The sequence below is a fragment of the Tenebrio molitor genome, chromosome 2, assembly GCF_963966145.1.
Source record: "Tenebrio molitor chromosome 2, icTenMoli1.1, whole genome shotgun sequence".
In the NCBI taxonomy this organism is placed as follows: Eukaryota; Metazoa; Arthropoda; class Insecta; order Coleoptera; family Tenebrionidae; genus Tenebrio; species Tenebrio molitor.
Genome location: NC_091047.1, coordinates 29840804 through 29860177, shown reverse-complemented (window position 1 = coordinate 29860177; position 19374 = coordinate 29840804). Strand labels below are relative to the sequence as shown.

At 35.6% G+C, this 19374-nt stretch overlaps 1 protein-coding gene and 1 long non-coding RNA gene across 3 annotated transcripts in view; one reads left to right on the top strand and one right to left on the bottom strand.

The window, feature by feature from the left end:
• The window catches only part of LOC138124588 (uncharacterized), a 211906-nt gene that overhangs the window by 116181 nt on the left and 76351 nt on the right, over positions 1-19374 (top strand). The window lies entirely within an intron of this gene.
• side-VII (sidestep VII) overlaps positions 137-19374 on the bottom strand; it is a 395213-nt gene continuing 375975 nt past the window's right edge. The window contains exons 13-15 of one of the 2 annotated variants that reach the window (XM_069039624.1): positions 14978-15196; positions 12377-12639; positions 137-1248 (exon numbers count right to left, since the gene is read on the bottom strand). In XM_069039624.1, coding sequence (XP_068895725.1) covers positions 991-1248; positions 12377-12639; positions 14978-15196 — 740 coding nt within the window. In that variant the 3' untranslated portion in view covers positions 137-990. Of the gene's footprint in view, positions 1249-8128; positions 9115-12376; positions 12640-14977; positions 15197-19374 lie in introns of those variants that run through there. The other variant, XM_069039626.1, reaches the window with a different exon arrangement.

Sequence of the window (19374 nt, the reverse complement as noted above, 5' to 3'; positions counted from 1 at the left end):
GCCATCAGTGGCAGAATTGTCACAAACGGGATTGAGAGGGTATAATTATAATCCCGCCGAGGCTAGATCAAAGTTTCAAGAAGTTAAGGTAGTAAGGGTTAAAGGATAAAGGTTTGAGGTGGAATAAAAAAGTAAATAAAACAGCAATATTTTTATTACATTTATATTTAAATTTTCACAGATGAAATTTGATTGGATAACGAATAACCATTACATCCTTCAAATAATTACAAAAATGTAGGTATGTAGTTGTGAACACTCGATTTAATAGGTATTTAAAGGTATATTTACAAGGCAAAATAGTATTTATATACAGTATATACAACATGTACAAATCATGATATAATTTTTTATACGATATATAAAAGTCGTATTAAGTAACAGACTTGGCATTTATTTTTGAAAAATGATACAATGACGTATCTCTTCGATAGATAATTTATAATTATCACATTTATTTTCTTTACCTATAATTATGTACAAATTTACAAAAATAACGGTCGTATAAATAAAAGATACAAAACGAGTCATCAGTGTAGGCGAAACGTATTACTTTAATAAAAAATGGCCTATACAACAATGATTTCCTTGAAGCTAGTTAACATTTTCATTAGTTTATTCATCTCTACAAACACCCGCGACACCTGCAAACGCTGCATGACACGTTTCCTTCAAAATTCAAATAAACCTTCCTCACAGCACAAAACCTCCGAGATATGTTAATTTTTCAGCAAGTGCAAATAATTTCCGGAAGAGTCAACTGAACATAATTCAGATTTGCGTCGTTCGATGAAATGAACGGGCTCCGGGAGCCCTCAGACGTCTCCAGCGTCGGGTCAGCGTCCGTAAGAATATTCCAAAATTGTTCCCCATGATAGTAATTGCGGCTTGGTTGTAGTTAGTTGGTAATACTTAGTTTCTGGATTGGTTAACAATACAGTATGGGACCCTGTCTGTGACACGTGGCAGCATTTACAGGGAGGTCACTTGTCAGACCGTGCTCTCCCTCTTGTTGACCATGAGCGGCGTGTCCACCGAGGGCTCCTCTTCGGTGGTGGCGAGCGGTTGCATGGGTATAGGCGGCTCGCGGGGTTGCGGGCGCGGCCGTTGCTGGGGGTGTGGTCCGCGGTATGGCACCGGGTAGACTCCGGGGGGTAGGTGGCTCACGGGACCGTATTGCCACTGCTGGGGCTGACGGGGCAGCGTGCAGGGGGCGTAGGTGCCCATCATCTGAGGGGGTGCAGCGTGCTGCAAAAGGAGCACAATTAGTACCTACACCAATGCTTCGACTAATTTTTGTGTCGTTTGCAATGTTTACTTATTCCGGTGTGATTTGTGCTTGGCTGCACTTTACGTTCTTTTTGGAATGAAATTTAAAGCGTTCGCTGCACCGCCACCAACACTGACCATTCGAGTTCTCGATGTAAAAGTGCTTAATGCAAGTTTTTCATCGGATATATTTTAGTAAAACAGGAAACTAAGTGCAACGATGGCCGTTGGCAGAATAATGGTGCAGTTCTGCATTGTTTCGATGCGGCGTTTGTTCGTAATTAAAATAGTTGGCGCAAAATTAATTATAAAGATAGAGAAAATAACGCTGCAGTGTTATTTTTGTTAACGCGTCAATCAGCGACCGCGAAATTGCGGTTTCGAATTCATTGTTTTATATCGAAACAATGATAAATAAATTGCGCAATTGGATCTGGAGCGATCGCAAATTTGCGTGAAATTAATCTGAGGGTTCGTTCAATTTTTATCGAGCCCCAAATTGGCCGCACTGCAGATACTGTCGGAAATAATTTCGGAAAGATCCTGCTTGTCCTGGGTTTGGTTTTTTTGACGGCGTCCGGGCCTGCACGACTCCGGAGAGGAGGTTGGTATGTGACCTAGTCGACATCAAAGAGATTTCGGCCGTAATGTTAAAATAATATATACATTTTTCTGGGACAGACATCTTTTGGGAATTCAGGCGAGTTTTTTATTGAAGGATGGCAGCGTCTCTCTGAAAAACCATTTCATAAGGGACACTCGTGAGCAAAACAAACTTTAATAAAATGCCATGAAACGATATTATCTTTAACAAAGCAACGAGAATTTCTTTTTAATTCACATGCAGCGGACGGGAAAAAAGAAATACGACTTGTGTTAAATGTAGCAATAAAACACGGCGACGAGAAAAAAAGTTGTTTTGAATTTTGTTCGCTCAGCACACACGGGAGGCTATTATGACGGTAATAAACACCGGAAGTTATGCAAGTTACGTTTTCGGTTTAATTCCGGCTGAGTTTCGATCACTCAGCGACATCCTGACCTACTCCAAGTTGAGTGTTTTATCTTTTTTTTTTTCGTATGAAAAAGAATGATAAAACGTGCCGTACAAAACTGAGGTAAGTTAGTTTCTGTATGTGTATTTCTGTTCGATTCTCAAAGAGTGACGTACAATTTTTTTGCACCTTAGTGCGTACTTTTCTTCTTTTAAACCACGGAGAGTAGGTATTGACAACTTTTCCGACTTTTACGGTTACGGTTATCGAAATAAATTCTGTAAAATTAAAACAAAAACATAAAGAAACTAAAAGAATTAAAAAATACTAGAATATTAAAAATCAAAATTTATGTAACAAACAAACAAAAGTAAAAAACAAGACAATATAACGGGTGTTTTTTTTTAAATTTGGCGAAGTAGGCGTTGAACTGTCGATTGTGAACGCACTATACAGGTTACGGTTACGGATCACGGATCTTAGAGGTAAAGATGTTGAGGTAAAGTCAAAACGAAACATGACATCACGTGATTTGCGCAGAAGACGAATGTAGATTGTAGATGAGTTGAATCCAGCTTACGTATATGACAGTGGCGGAGTCAAAAATAAAAAAACATTTTTCTTTTGTTTACGCTATACAGGGTGTTAAGAGAATGTTCGGAAGATGAAGATAGTTTTCATTATTCTATTAGAGGTTCTACAACAAAAGTAGATGACCTCGGTGTAGGATTTCTATCATCAGATGAAGAAAATTGAGTTTTGGTTAAGTTTTTGCCCCTAAGCTGACGATTGAATCGCGTGTTCCAATCGCAGTATGCCATGACTATAGAGATAGTTGATTTGTTACTTACAAATTTTCATCATATTCTGAGTTGTGACAGATAACCTATAAATTTAGTTTAGTAGTTCATTTCACATCTGGTACTAAGACATTTTTGTCATGGCTTGCTGCGAGTGAGTTTTTTGTGGAACACACATATGATACGCCCTTGCCAGCGGTAAATTGGAGAGCACGCATCCTAAGCTCCGCCCTGTCATGTTTCGTTTTGACTTTGCCTCTACGTTTTTACAGTACACGAGTGGTGCGCTCTCAATCGACTTTCCAACGCCTACTTCGACACCAAATTTAAAAAAAACCTTTATTGCAAACATGAATAATAAAAAAAAATCAGTATTCAAAAACCGTGGGAAATATACGGTTACGGCTAATCGCATACTCATCAAAAACCGTGGGTTAACCGTAACCGTTTCATCACTAATTGATACCTAAATAGTTTGAGATGTTTCTGAAACAAAAGCTAATGTGGTCTCATTGAAATTTAGTCACATCAGTTTGGTAATACACTTGCGAGCAAAGAAATCGACCCACCCACACACACAAGTTTGAATGCATTTTTTTTTCAGTAGCCAGGAATCAGATTTAAACAAATCATATGCCGTTTGAAAGACTGTTTCTTAACGTTCTCAATGAGCCTACATTCTCTCACAACTGCTTATTTCTTCTCGAGTATAGCGCCTTAAAATGAAATTAAATAAGACTACAGCAACAATTCTTTAATTTTAGTATCGCCATTATCTACTTAGACAATGGTATCGCGTATTATCTCCCCTCGCTCTAACAACAGCTTGCATGCGATTGGGTATTGACCTAATCAAATTTACTATTCTTTCTTGTGGAATGTTATGCAACTCTTCTTCCACTGCAACCATCAGTTCTGGGATGGACGTACCAACAGGAACTCCGGCTCGAACTCTTCTCTTGAGCTCGTCCCACAGATGTTCGATGGGGTTTAGGTCGGGGCTACATGCTGGCCACTCTAAAACTCGAAGTCCCACTTCCACAAGGTACTCTCTGGTGATTCTCGCAGTGTGTGGCTTTGCATTGTCATGCATTAATATGGACTGGTCGCCCACAAACCCAGCATACGGCATCACATGGTCAGCCAAAATCTCTCCGACATACCATGCAGCTGTCAAACTCCTTCTATTGCGACCACGGGCTGCCCCAACGATGAAGACAGCTTCAGTTCGTTGTTCCACAGATATCCCACCCCAGATCATACAGGAACCACCTCCATAACTGACGCGTTCATAGATACAGCACTGGGCAAATCGTTCTCCGGGTCGCCGGTACACTCGTCCTCTTCCATCCTTGCCGTTGAGACATATCCTGGTCTCATCGGAGAACAGAAGAGACATCCAATGGTCTAAGGTCCAATTCAGATGCTCCCGTGCGAAACGAAGCCGTGCTTGTCGATGAGCTGCAGTCAGCTTTGGACCAGTTGCAGATCTGCGAGGTGTCAGGTTCGTTTCTTGCAGTCTTCACCTCACTGTCCACTCATTAACAACCACCCCTCGGACATCACGGAGCTGCCGTTGAATGTGAATAGCATTCAGTCGACGGTTCGTCAACGATGTTGATTCAATGAAGCGGTCATCTCTCTCCGATGTATACCGACGTCTACCTGCTCCTGGTCTCCGATTGAAGGAACCAGTGTCTTGAAATCGCTGGTACACCCGTCAAACCGTTGATCGGCTCAGATTCAGTTATTCAGCAACAAATCGCTGACTATGCCCAAGTTGTATGCAGGCAACGACTTGGGCAGCTACCTCAGGTGTGGTATCCATTATATTCACGGATAATGTGGCTAATGGGGCTGCTAATGTCAAATGTCAACAAATGTAATAAAAATTTCCTGCAGAGACTTAATTTTATTGCCGTAGAAGTTAGAGCATGCACATGTCCGCTATACAACATATAGCAATAACTTTTGTTTTAAGGCTCTACACTTGAGAAAACAAAAGGAATCTGAGAAAATTTAAGGTCATTTAAAACGTTAATAAACGGTCTTTCAAACGACATATTATTTGTTTAAATCTGATTCCTGCCGACTAAAAAAAATGCATTCAAACTCAAAAGTGTGAGGTGGGTCGATTTCTTTGCTCGCGAGTGTAGTATATTGGGAATTGGGATATAACGTTAGTAGATAAGAGCATTATAACAGAATTGAGGAAGAGTTTGAAAAATTGACACGAAGTCGAGTTAAGTAATTTTATGATTAAAATTAAATTAAGCTTTACAGCTTTACTTACAGTTAAATTGGTAGGTGACAATCTTTTTCTACATATTTTTGACAAACTTTTGTAAACTTTTTTTACCCTTTGCTAAGAAAACCCTTTATTTGATATTTACCTAGTACTCTCGTGTCAAAAATAAATTATTTCCTAGAATTCGAACTTTTAGGGAAATAACGTTTTTCATGTTGTGTAACTAGAATTTTCAAAAGAAATTTTGAATGCCTAAGGTTGGTTACTTTGAATTGTGAGATTAAATCCAAATAAATATGCCGCCAGTAACGAAAATTGATAGTGAAACGAAAAATCATCTATCACTTAGAGAGAAATTAGTCATTTGTAACTGTTACAATTAACTTTCTGCCTTCCATTTTTGGGAAATCTTTTGTTTGTCACCAGAAACCACATAGCCTCCAACCTGACCAAATTTATGTAACGATTAACGAATATCCCTAAATCCTAGGGAGTAATTTATTTTTGACACGAGAGTATTTTATTTTAATATTTTTTTTATCTGATAACTTGTACCGTGTGAACAACAATTACTGATTGAGTTGGCAATAAATTCTGGTGACTTTTGGTGACTTTTATGTCATGTTCCAACGAGAAAACCATTTTATTAATAAAAGAATACAAGAACCAAGACGTTTAAATATGAAATATATACCAGCTGTCAATAGTTTAAATAAAACAAACCGAAATAGGTACAATTCACAGTCTTGAAAATTTCATGTAAAATTTTTTATTGCCAACTGAAACAGTTATTGTTGCTCACCCTGTAGTAGTTTAGAGAAAAAAAAATACAAGTATAATAACAGAGGCTATTATTTAAAGTACATATCTGAATGCCAAAGACGGTTTCACTGCCAGATTTGTGTTTTTAGCAACAAACAGTAGGTATACTTTTTTAGTGATTTTTTAAAAATAACTATAGTCATTACGTATTTGGGTAGCATTTGTGTTCTAAAATTACATTAAATGTTAGGACGTAACTATTTATGCAGCATACCTACCTGTGAAACCATATTCAAGCTATCGTAACTCTAGAACGAATTGATGGTATTGAGAAATCAAGCCATTGCGGGATGGAGAATTGAAAGGTCTTCCAAATGATGTATCACATGACCTCCCTTGATATTTGACATTTCAAAGTTGACAGCGCCACCAGCGTCATCTTTGCAGATTCGCTGTTCAGTGTTACGTTTTAAAATTTATAAAGTTTGTCCAGCGAGAGATTGGTTGACATAAAAATTACTAAATTCTAGGCAGAGAAAGTACTACCTAACGTAAATTATTATTTATATTTACCTTCAAGCAGTAACATTTTTTGCCCTGAAATTATGCTCTAATTAATGTATTCTTAGTGCATTTTGTAGTGTATCTATAATTTAAAATCTCCCAATCTTTCGCTGGACGAAGTATACCACATGATTCGATGCGTCTATCTTGCCATGTTCAAAAGTTAGAAATGGGGAGGACTATTTACGTCCGGACTGTATGGAAGAACTTAAATTCCATGCTTTAATAATAATAATAATAATTAGAATTACAGTAGAAGCTCGATTATCCGGAACCCGGTAATCCGGAACTCCGCATTATCCGCAACAAAAGTGTTTTTCAATTTCACCGTTTTATCCGGAATTGTTGGCTCTTGGCCTCCGTTTTATCCGGAAAGTTCTAATGAGATAGAAATCTGATTCTCTGAAATAATAAAATAATTGTTTTGACTGGAAATCTGAATCCCGCTATTTAATTTGTCTGGAATTGACACCTTATTGTGGCAAATTTCATTAGTTCACGTTTTTGTGTTGGAGAAAATATGCATCAAGGAAACGTATGCCTGAGCATAAATAAACTTTAATTTAATCATATTTCCATTAATATAATTTTTCTCATTTTGTAATTAATTTGTAAGTATGTTGAATAACATAATCATTGCAACCAGGAATTATTTGAAGTCTCCGTATTATCCGGAATTTCGATCATCCGGAATGGGTCTACCCCCAATTGTTCCGGATAATCGAGCTTCTACTGTACTATAATGATGTAATTATTTTCTTCAGTTACCTAGCATGATGATAAGTACGTAGATACAACTATGACTATTTAGGATTGTTTTCCATAGTATAACTGATTTTTTCGAAGAAAAATTTTTCCATAATGTTATTTTATTTATTTATTTTCGCGGTAACTGTTAAATGCATTCTAACATGTGGCACATCGTTTGATTCAGAAAAATAAGCTCTTTCAAAATTAGAATAAAAAAATATACCAAGCTGTTTGAAAAAACAAAGTTGACTATCATCTGACCTTGAATGACTTTTTGAAAAAAAAATCTGTTATGTTTATAGCGTTTTTAATAGTACCTACATACATATATTAAAGAACGAGTTTTATAAGAGTTGATTAGGCGCACGAGTCCCAAGTGTAGAAAACGAACCGTAGGGGAGTTTTCTATGGGACGAGTGCACCAATGCCCTTATAAAACGAGTTTTTTATGTTATTTTTTAGAATTTGCACCCTTGTTTTAATTTTTAAATAAAAAATTAAATCATCAAATTCTAGGAAATTTTGTATTAGGTAATCGGTAATTTAAGGTAACGGATGCAACTACATCTGCAACAGATATTAGAAAGTATGTAGAGTTCGAACATTAATTGGAAGTTTTTTGGTGTAAATGACAATAATAGTAATAATACACTGAAATATTGATAAAAATTTTCTTAGAGATAGAATTAAACAACGAGTGCTTTAATAGATAGCCATAAACGACTCCAACTTGAATACAATAATAGACCTCTTAGAGACGCAAATCCTAAAAAGCGATTTATTCCACTTTTTATTTTATTTAAATCGAACCATAAATAACGGAGATATGGCTTGCGGCGTTTTTTAGGACGCACCTTGTATATTTTATTGTAAATGGAGTAATAAATAATTATATTTATAAGAATTACATGGCAATAACAATGAACACAGATGAATTTATTTCCGGAATTTAATTTTGTAAAGCTTAAAGTGGCTCAATTGCCAATAATTAAGAAAACGTTACAGCGACAGAGTGCTAAATTTTCATTAGCGAAAATAAAGCCAAAAAAGGAGAAAACCCTGTCCGACATTGTTAAATTTCTTTATTCTTGTTAAGCTTTCATCCGGCTCCATTGTCAGTGTGTTGCACGTTGCAGCCAACAACGGAACATGTTGCTTCTGCAATCAACACTGCACAATAGCAGCTCTCGGTGAATCACGTTCCAACAATATCTTTAAAAGAGTGAAAGAAGCCGCAAAGTCTGTCTATTTACAAAAAATTTGTTAACATTTATTACAGCAATTTCCCGCGGTGAAATTCACGTGTACCCATTTTTTTTTATTTGGCATCGTTTATTTCTTTGTGCTCGGGGGATTATTGTGGACCAAGAAACGCGAATAAAATCTGAAAGAACTCTCAAATTTGATTAATCCGGCTTGTTGCATGTTTGTACAATACCGACTAAGCTCGAATTCCATCGTAAAATATGATTTATGTAAAAAAATAATAGCGAAATTCGACGTAAATCTTTTATTTTTATTTATACAGGAAAAACGAATATTCAACGTAAATCTTCGGTATCGCAATATAATTCGTTGTTTCAACAAGGGCATTGGTTTCAGAAGAGCTTGCTTGTTTATGTTATACGAATCCGTTATTGACAGTCTAAGGTAGCGCTCGCAGATGATAGGAATAACAGGGAATGGAAAGGCGTATTGTTGCGTCTTTTTCAGAATTTCAGTGTACCTACAAAATATGAAAACTAATCAGATTTCGACAGTGTTTACTGTTTTAAATTGTATACAGGGTTATTCACAAGAGACTTCCGATGAAAATTTCGTTATATGCAACCCAAAATACAAGAAACCCCTAGAACTTGATATTTTGTTTAATTCGAAATAAGTTAGCAAGTACTCGTAGCTTGGCGAATAACATTAATCATGACACCTACTTTTTATTGAGGTTATGGGCAAAAGTTAATATAAATGTAAAAACTGACATGACAGACAATAAGGGCCAGCAATCGTTGATTTAAGTATTACTTTTTATAAATTTAGGAAGCTAGAAACCATTGGAAATTGTAGTTTCGGTTGCATATAACGAAATTTTCATCGGAAGTCTCTCGTTACTAACCCTGAATGTTTTGCGAAAAATATATAAAAGTTGACAAAACTCTTTGTATTTAGGTCGCAACACTTTTAAATCATCGGTTGGATGTACTCTTTTTAAAGTCTACTCCAACCCCCTCTTTTGGTGTCGCTTTAGATTCTACTGCCATACGTGTTTGTCATCGAATCGTCCATTTCTAGTTAAAGCGGTGGTGTAATCCCCCCAAGAAATGACCTTTTTATCGTAGCAATCCATTATTCCATAAATGCATTTATTGTGTACAAAAGTAGCCATTAAGAGGATCCGGTGAACATGCTGATGTATAAGACCAATTTCGACATCAATAACGGGATTAGCGCAATTGTCAATATAATATAACATCCAGTCGGCGTGTAAAAGGGTTCTTGTGTAAGCATCCGAGGTCCGATAGCGGAGTGGGCCAGTATTAGCTTTCACCTTCGAGGATCCGATAGCAATATATAACGACGATCGGCTCTTAGCCGGAGCAACAGTTCCTCTTTAGCCTTTATCATAGGAAGGTGACACGGCCCGATTTTCATGGAGGATGGCCACGCGAGGGCTCCCTTATCGATCATGGGGATGGCACAGGCGAGACTTAATACTGAACGGATGGCTTCTTTGGCGCGTTGGGGGTTTGTTGCGCGTTAATTCCGCCAGATTTGGCGGTTTGCGACACGCATGGGAAAGAGGTGCAGTGCAGTGTTTACCCTTTTGTTTTTAGCCGAGCCGAGGGATTTAGCGCACTGAATGGCGGGAAAATTAAACCTGAAATGGCGTCTGTTCCTGATTTAAGGATGTGTAGTAATAAAAATATACAATCAATTATGTCCGTTAATACAAACATTTTACTAAGAAGATTTAGGCTAAAATTCTTAAGAATACTTCGAAAACACCCTGTATAAGAAGTACTATAATCTGTTTCAGAATCAAAAGTCCACCAACACTGCATTCTACCTCGAAAATACAACCGACAACGGTTTGCAAGTGTCAGAAAAAAGCGGAGTTATGAAAGAAAACTGTTGACAGTTGTTTTGGTCGTAGTTCTTCTAAGTAGTTAATGAGCGCTCGTTTTAATTTAGCAGTTAAAAATTTCCTTGGTTTTCGAGGCATTTTTATAATTTCATATTTGTGACAAACCGAATGTCAAATTTTGGCGGGAGGTTGGGTTGAAACTTATTCTAGGGATTTCTTTTTTCTGCCAACATAATTCAACAGGTAATTGATTTTTGATTTTGAAAGAGATTATATTTCTTGTTTATCTTACAGAGACAATGATGTTGCAAAAATTGTGTGTTGTCTATAAAGCATTTTTGTTACACGTCAGAGTACATCATTCGCTGCACTCCTATATGTAAATTACCCACTAGCATATTATGTATAATCATTTATTAATTATTATCAGTTTGTATTTTTGCTCCTACAAACCCGTTTATTTTGTAATAGTATTGACAGTTTAATATGTATTACCAATGTCAGATTTCAAGAGTTAAAATTTTCATTTCTTATAGTAAATTGTTTATAAAACTGCACACAACAATACAAAATTTTACAGTTTAAAAATGTCAAAAGATTCTGTAGAAACATAGAAGGTTGCACAATACTGAAAACAAGTTGTATGAATTTTTTTTAATGATCAATTATTTTTTGCGTCCTTTATATTTTTGATAAATCCATGTATATATTTACTAATCAGGTCTTTGTTCGAATTGAAACCGGTTTCCTCTAAACCAGCCAGTATCTGGGCTTTAATCCCATTTCCCTCTCTGGCTATGCGCGTGGTATGAAACAAATTTGTTTGTTTAAATTAAGTCCTGGTCTGGATGGGCGACTTTCGCAAAGCTCCATCGGATGCATCCTGCAATTAGCGCATCCATTTGTTATCGGCCGTCAACAAACAGCGATGTTTGCTTTGCTCCGGATACCAAAATATGAGCTCGGAGCGATTTGCAAGGACGAGATTCGACCCCTGTGACCTCACGTGTACGCATCGACGGCACCCCGCCGCGATCTGTGTCGCTTCGGCCAACCCCACTATATTATCATTCTGATAATAAGTGATTCGAGCGAGAGCAGACCGTTAGGCCAATTTCTCGAAGGATAACTGTCACTCTCTATAAATTGTTATTAGATAAAGTTCGATTCGGAGATTTATCCCGTTGTTTTGTCAACTCGTTCCGCTGCCCCGGAGGTAAATTCGGCCGGAATAGACGTCTTTAGAAGAATTACTTGGGGATGAAAGGGAAGTTGGGGATAGAGGAGATATCAGTCGCGAAGTTCGGTTCGGTCGTCATTTTCTGCACCACTCCTGTCATAATTTTCTTCAGAATTTACAAAAGATAGAAATAGACGCAACTCTTCAGTTTTCGAATATTTTTTAAATGAACAATACAGAAAATAAAATTAAAAAGAACTAAATAATATCTGGAGTAAAATGAAAGAGAGAAGTTACAAAACAACTGTGTCATCAAAATTATTCGACTGTAAGGTGTATATATTAAATTCAACGTTGTCGGGATTAAATTCCTTGTTTGTTCCCCTCTGCCGCCTTTAATATGTAATAACTAATAACTAGGACAACCAAGAAATGTCTAGGACCGAGGGACCCACATCTATTTAATAAAATGGTCGTTTCGCTCGTGTTCGTAGCACGAACGCCGCCTGCCTTCCACAGATTAGATAATTGGAACAAGTTTAAAGAAAATGAAAACGTTCTTTTTCTTTTTGAGCGAGTCAGCTTTAATTTCCTGATCCTGACCTATTATCGACGTCGTATTTGTTTTAATCTCCCGACAAATCTCACTGGAAGGCGGACAAAACTGAAATTGGCCGACCATCTGGAACGGTTCCAGAAACCATTTTTGAAAATCTTCCTGCTCACCATCTTGGATTGGGCAGCGAGCTCGTGCAGGGGCATGCCGTTTCTCAGTGTGCAGTAGCCGATGTAGCCGCCGCTGCCGGAGTTGCCCGCCTGGTGCAGCAAGCCCCGGCTCGGGGACGTCTCGATCGTGCTAATGTGCTGTCGTTTCCTGACGTAATCCGCACTCTCGTCGGTGTCGACCGGCTGGGGTATTATGTCGGGGTTCTTCTCGTCGCTGTCGCATTCGCCGGCGCTTGAATCGTGTTTCGATATTGGACTGCCACCTGCGATACATAACAATGTCAACAGGATAATGTATAATTTATAACTAACAGGACGAGTGAGGCGCTGAAATCGAAGCTCCGGGACAGACTTCCAAGGCGGTGTTTGCCTTTTGAAACCAATTTATTAAACGGAGTGCCGTGTCCTTCCCCAGCTTCGCTTATCTGTCAATTATGAATCGTTTCTTCAGAAACAATGATATTAATGACAACGATAATGAATATTTTTGTCAGAAAATAAAGTACCTACTACATAGGTTTTCCAACAATAGTTAAAAAACGTAATAATTTTTTTGCGAATCTAGAATATTTTCGCAAATAGTTTTTTTTTTGTACATATTTAACTCTCTGGAATATAAGCGGTTTACGAGTGCAAGGCAAGTTTATAAAAGTGAACTGAAACAAAAGAAATGAACATTTGCTGATATTACCTAAACCACCACTTTTTATGTCGGTCGATGTTGTCTAATAACAGAAAAAGTTTTGAGTTTTTGCTAACGTTTCATTGCGGAATCAGAAGGTTCATGATAAAAGAAAAATAAATGTTTTAGTACCTAATAAAAGTTCCCGAAGTGTAATTGCCTTGTTTTTACGAAATGGGGGTTTAATGCGGGCAAAAAACGCTTAAATATATTTTTCCGGTTTCTTAATGAAAAGGTAAAAATCAAATATTTAATAAATGTGAAATGTGAGTAGACAAGAAAATACTTGCTTATTGTTACAGAAGGGATAGCTAATAAATAGTATATTCTGTAACGAGTTTGGAATGAGGCATATTCCACACGAGTGGAACTTAATAGGCAATTTGACTTGACTGAAAAATGTTTAATATCGTCCAATTCATGTCAACTAAAGAAAAAGATAATTATATTTTATTATTTTTTAATTATTTAATTAATAAATTATAAAACTTAACCTTCCACCACCCGGCGGCACGGCAATTTTGCCGGAGTACATATAATTGATTTCATATAAATGTTCATCAAGTAAGCTGTGCATTTGTAAAAGCACCTTTAATTTAGTTACATTACAAAAGTCACATTTATGAAGGTCATGACCAATAAATCTTTACTTGGTAAAAATACAAAGACAAAAACAAATAAGAATTACTTTAATTCAATCAGTAAAAAGACGTAACATTGCTTTTGAAATCAGCAATGTTAAAATGGACAAAAACTAAAAAATTAATCAAATCGGGTTCGCGCAGAGCAAGCAACTTTGAAAGTTAGAGTCACTAGCTTTAGCTTTACTACCAACTGAAAATCAGATTTTCATGGCTTGCTTAGATGCACATTTATATGAAATTGAGTATACACTATTACGGATAATACTATCAAGTAATAGTGCAGTGCTTATCAACATAATTACCGGCGTCTCGCCTCCACATTTTGACTTTTTTGTGTTTTATGTTCTGTGTCAATGTTAAGGAATTTCCTCACAATATGACATGAGTATAATAATATACCTTTTTGAATTTTAACCACCAATGTGTTCTCTAAGTCCAATATTTTTAAATTTTTAAAAAGAGATTGCGGTACTATTCCCGTTGCTGAAATTATAAGTGGTAAAATCGAAATTTTTTCTAAACACCAAAGATTTCTCATAGTAACGGAGAGTTCTAAATATTTATTAATTTTTGTGTTATATGTATGTCTGTGTTATGTTGTGTGAATTTGGAACAGCTATATCTAAAAGATATGCTTGCTTTTGTTGTTTATTGAAAATAATAATGTCTGGTCTGTTATGCTGAACATGAATGTCAGTTAAAACTGTACGATCAAAATATAATTTGTAATTGTCATTTTTCAAACAACTTTCTGGTTTATAAATATAATGTGGTTGTGTATCCTTTAATAAGTTGAATTTAACTGCTAAATTCATGTGTATAATTTTTGCGAATATATCATGACGTTTCTTATATTCGCTTTGAGCCAAAACGGTGCAAGAAGAAATGATGTGTTCAATGGTTTCCCCTTCAGTTCCGCAAATCCTACATTTATCAATGATCGATTGCAAACCGCATATGTGTTTTTTATAATTATTATTATTTAATTAAGTTATGAAAGTGGCTCTTTTATTTTCTAATTTTCTCAAGATTATATTTGAAATCTATGAGGTAGTGATAGCTTCAAGTTCTTCGGTAGTGGCATGTTATAAGAGAATTTACCGGACCTGTCTCAGAAGAAGACCAAGTAGAGCAAACACTTAAATTTTTTTACGAAATGTTCGAAGCCGCAGAGAAGGATCGTCCTCGAATTGAAAAACTTAGATTTCACCTAATTCTCATTAAAAGCGGATCCGTCCTGTTCATTAGGACTGACAGCTTAACGAATTTACTCACCTCCTTTGTCGCTCAACGTCGGTCCGCTTGTGGACCCCCTGTGTTCCATGTTTCCCCCGACAGCCACCGCATTCTTATGTCTTTTCCTGCGGTCGTCGTTGTGAGTGCATTGCAGTCGCAGTACCAGGATCACCACCAGAGCCACAATCAGGAGAGCCGACACGATTCCGATTAACACGCTCATCATGGGTGTGAAGCGGAATCCTGAACGATGGTTGTCTGAAATTTCAGTATGTGAAGCAAGAAAACTCTTCATTGCGGTGGAACTTAATAAAACTTTAACACTAGATTTCAACTTGGAACAACTTATTAATAAATCATAAAAGGGAGTTATTTATGCGACTAATGTAAGTGAACACTTAAGTTAAGAAATATTATTTCTGATATAATAAAGGTTATTATTTTTGTTTACCCATATTTCTTCACAAGAGAAATAAATAATTTAGTATTGATTTGTGGACTTTGTTTAGAAGTTATGAATTATAACCAAGTTTAAAATAACCTAACAAATATTTTACATTGATTGATTATTTTAGCACTGTCCATAAATAATGAAACCATTTACACAATAAAAATTTCATGGGCGACTAGATTACCCGATTGCAAACCCCTAGAAAATTCATGGGGACTAATGGTACTCTATGACTGACTAATATATCAAACGTAGCCGAGTTGAAAGCTCAAATTTCAATGATAATAATTATAATTGTGGGCCTTAGAATCGAGAATCCAAAGTTAACAACGATCAAGAATAATAATTGTTGTTGAAAATAAATTTAAATTATGATTCAGTTCAAATACTTTTACTGCCTTCTTATTATTTTTGTGCATAATCGAATGACCCGTACTGAATTTTTTTTAAAATCACCATGGTTTTACAGAGATTACTGTTAAACCTGTTAGGGTCTCCAGTTCTAGATCTATTCTCGGAGCTATAATTTTGGAACAAAAAAGACTGTATTAATAATAAGATTCAAGTGTATCTAGTACATACAATCTCCAGCATCAGTTAAAGCGAAACATATATTTTTGTGGAGTGTTAGGACATTTAAAAAAAATATTTGTACATCTACTGCCCTTTGATCAATAGCAAATCATAAAATTTTTTTATATTTATTTAATTATTATGAATCGACAGCAAAAAATTGCATGGCCCTACAGAGTGATCAATAAGAAAACAAATCAAGAGTGCTACCTCAGCTACATATTGCTAAACACAGTCGTTTTATTGGTTGCCTACCCCTCGAAAAATTTATTATTAATTAATTAATGTTTTACCTTCAATGGTAAAACCCATTTCACCACTTATTCTTATTGTTTACAATTACAGGAAACGTCCGTAAACTTTGCCGAAAACGAAAACTTTTTTGAAGATTAACATCAACACCATTGCATTCACCTAAAAATTTGCTTACCAGTGGCGTCGCGTTTGGTAATAATCCTGGTAAATTACCTATTCTTACGAGTTACGAATGTAAAATGTTGCTCTTGCTTATTATATAGATTTTCTCCATTATCAGATAATAATAATAAAATGCACAATTATAATTCCAACGACTAAAATGCATGAGGTATGATTTATTATAAAGCAGCGTCTGAGACCACTAATTGTCTACGCTTATGCATTGAACGCTTATTTGCATTGGATTTCGGTTCGACGTAACCGATAATTTGCAACGCCTGCTCTAATTTGTTTTCTTTTTTCACTTCGTATATTATTCAGTATTAAAAAAGAAAAATGCACATACATTTCTTGCAAAAATAGTGGAGGTATACTCCATTCTTTATCTTGGTGAATGGTCGGTGGGATCAAGCAAGCCATGGGTAGCCTTGTAAGTTTTACTTTTTCCACAAAATTTGTGTGTCGTGTAAATCAAATATTAACTGTCATCGCTGTCGTTCAGATTCAGAATCTTCGTCAAGCATTCATCTCCAAATCTCACAATCTTATGTCGCGAAATGTAAATATTTAAGCCGTACACATCGATTCTTAAATTTAACCGTTCCCGGTATGAAAATTATCGGCGTCCGTCGTCGGTCAATCCGACCGAACATTATTCCCGTCCCGTGCCGGGCAATATTGCAAAGAAGTTTAGGTGTGAGAAATTACCCGGAACCTTAAACCATAAACCGTACCAAATTTGACCGGAAAGTGTGTGGATGGTCTAGAATATTTTGAAATTTCCAAGCAAGTTATTAAAATTTTAGAAAACGATGCGATATGAAGATGACACGTTTGAGGTTATGTCTGGGTGGTCTCGGTGCATATGAATCATGAGCAGTTTAACCTGGAAAATAATAAATACAAAGACTTTGCGGCGTCTCTATAAGTACCTACATTATTGTAATATTTGAATATTTTTCAACAACTACCAACGCACTTTTCCATTGGAACTTTCAAAAATCCCTAAATTCAACTTGACGGCTGAAAATTTCCCAAAGACCACTCACCAAGATAAAGAATGGAGTATACGTACTATCGTTGGCCAAAAAAAAAACTCGTACACAGATGAGGATGACAGAACAACAGATCCAAAAATTAAAAATTTGAGTTGTGTAAACACCGCTTTTTAAATAAAGGTTATGTATGTATAGGTTTGATTTTTTGTTTGGGCAATAAAATGGTACCTTTATCAACACCATTCTCAGCAGCAATTGCCCGTTCATTAGAAACTTTCTGATTTCCCCAAATCATATTAATATGAAAATTGGTAGTTGACTATAATCGACTACTCCAAGTTCAAATGAAATATTTTCAAAATGGTGGCACTTCCGGAAATATCGGAAATCGACGCCATCTTTATTTTTTTAAATGGAAAGGCCTCATTTTGACCTCATATTTCGGTTCTACGTTAAATTTTGGGTTTAGAACGTCTTTTTGTCAACACTTATCTGTCATCGTTTTTGACCTATGTCATCTTTTTTGCAAAAAAGCGAGGTTGCAGGGCTTCATTAACAAATTCATAACTCTTGAACCATCGGAAATAAATAATTGATTTTTTTTAGTTGAATTCCTAAAGACCTGGCCGATCTTCTCCGCCATTAGTGAATTTTTTTTATGTTTCATACGCCTACTGAAATTTTTCAAAATTTCTAATCAAAAAATGTCAAAAACTTCATTTTTTTAAATGACAACCACCATTTATGACACTAGATATAAATGTAAAATTTAATTCTAAGCCTACTTTTATTAACATTGTGTATGCCTATTCGCAGCCGTTTTGGTGTAATTTCGATTTTTTGAGTAAAATATTCTTTTTTTTTTATCAAACAATTGTTTTATTTGAATTTTTATTCAAAAATCACATGCAATAAACAGTAGATAACAACGAAATAATAAAAAATAAGCAAATTAACAAAAAAATATTTTCAATGAAATCATTTACATTAAAAAATGTTTTTGTTAATTTGCTTATTTTTTATTATTTTGTTGTTATCTAATATTTATTGCAATGTTATTTTTGAATAAAAATTCAAATAAAACAATTGCTTATGAAAAAAAAATTTTATTAAAAAAATTGAAATTACGGCTAAACGGCTGCAAATAGGCATACATAATATTAATAAAAGTGGCCTTAAAATTTAATTTCACATTTATATCTAGTATCAGAAACGGTAGTTGCCATTTAAAAAAATGAAGTTTTCGACATTTTTTGACTATCAATTTTAAAAAATTGCAGTAGGCGTATGAAACATAAAAAAATGTCGTTGCTAACGCAAAAAAGCGGCCAAATCTTTGGCAAGTCAGTAAAGTAAAAATAAATTATTTATTTCTGATGGTTCAAGAATTATAAATTTTTTAGTGAAGCCCTGCAACCTCACTTTTTTTCAAAAAAGATGACATAGGTCAAAAACGATGACAGATAAGTATTGGCAAACAGACGTACTAAACTCAAAACTTAAAGTAGAATCGAAATGTGAAGTCAAAATGGGGCCTTCCTATTTAAAAAAACAAAGATGGCATCGATTTCCGGTATTTCCGGAAGTGTCGCCATTTTGAAAATATTTCATTTAAACTTGGGGTAGTCGATTATAGTCAACTATCAATTTTCATATTAATATGATTTTGGGAAATCAAAAAGTTTCTAATGAACGGGCTACGTGAATCAGCCTGTATATACAGTGTGTCTCAATATTATAAAAACACTAAAGTTATGTTTTTTTAAACGGAACCTACCCGGTTTGATTTTATTTTTGAATTCTATGTTAAATTATGATTCAAATTTATACAGGTCGTTTTTACTTATCTCCCATCGTTTTTGATCAGTGGCGCTTTTTTTTACCATAATTTCGAATTGCAGGGGTCCTTTCGAAAATTCGTACCTTCCAAATCGTTGCACATAAATTAAAATGATTGACGCTGTTTGATTTCTGAATGTTTGTCGCATTTGCTAAGT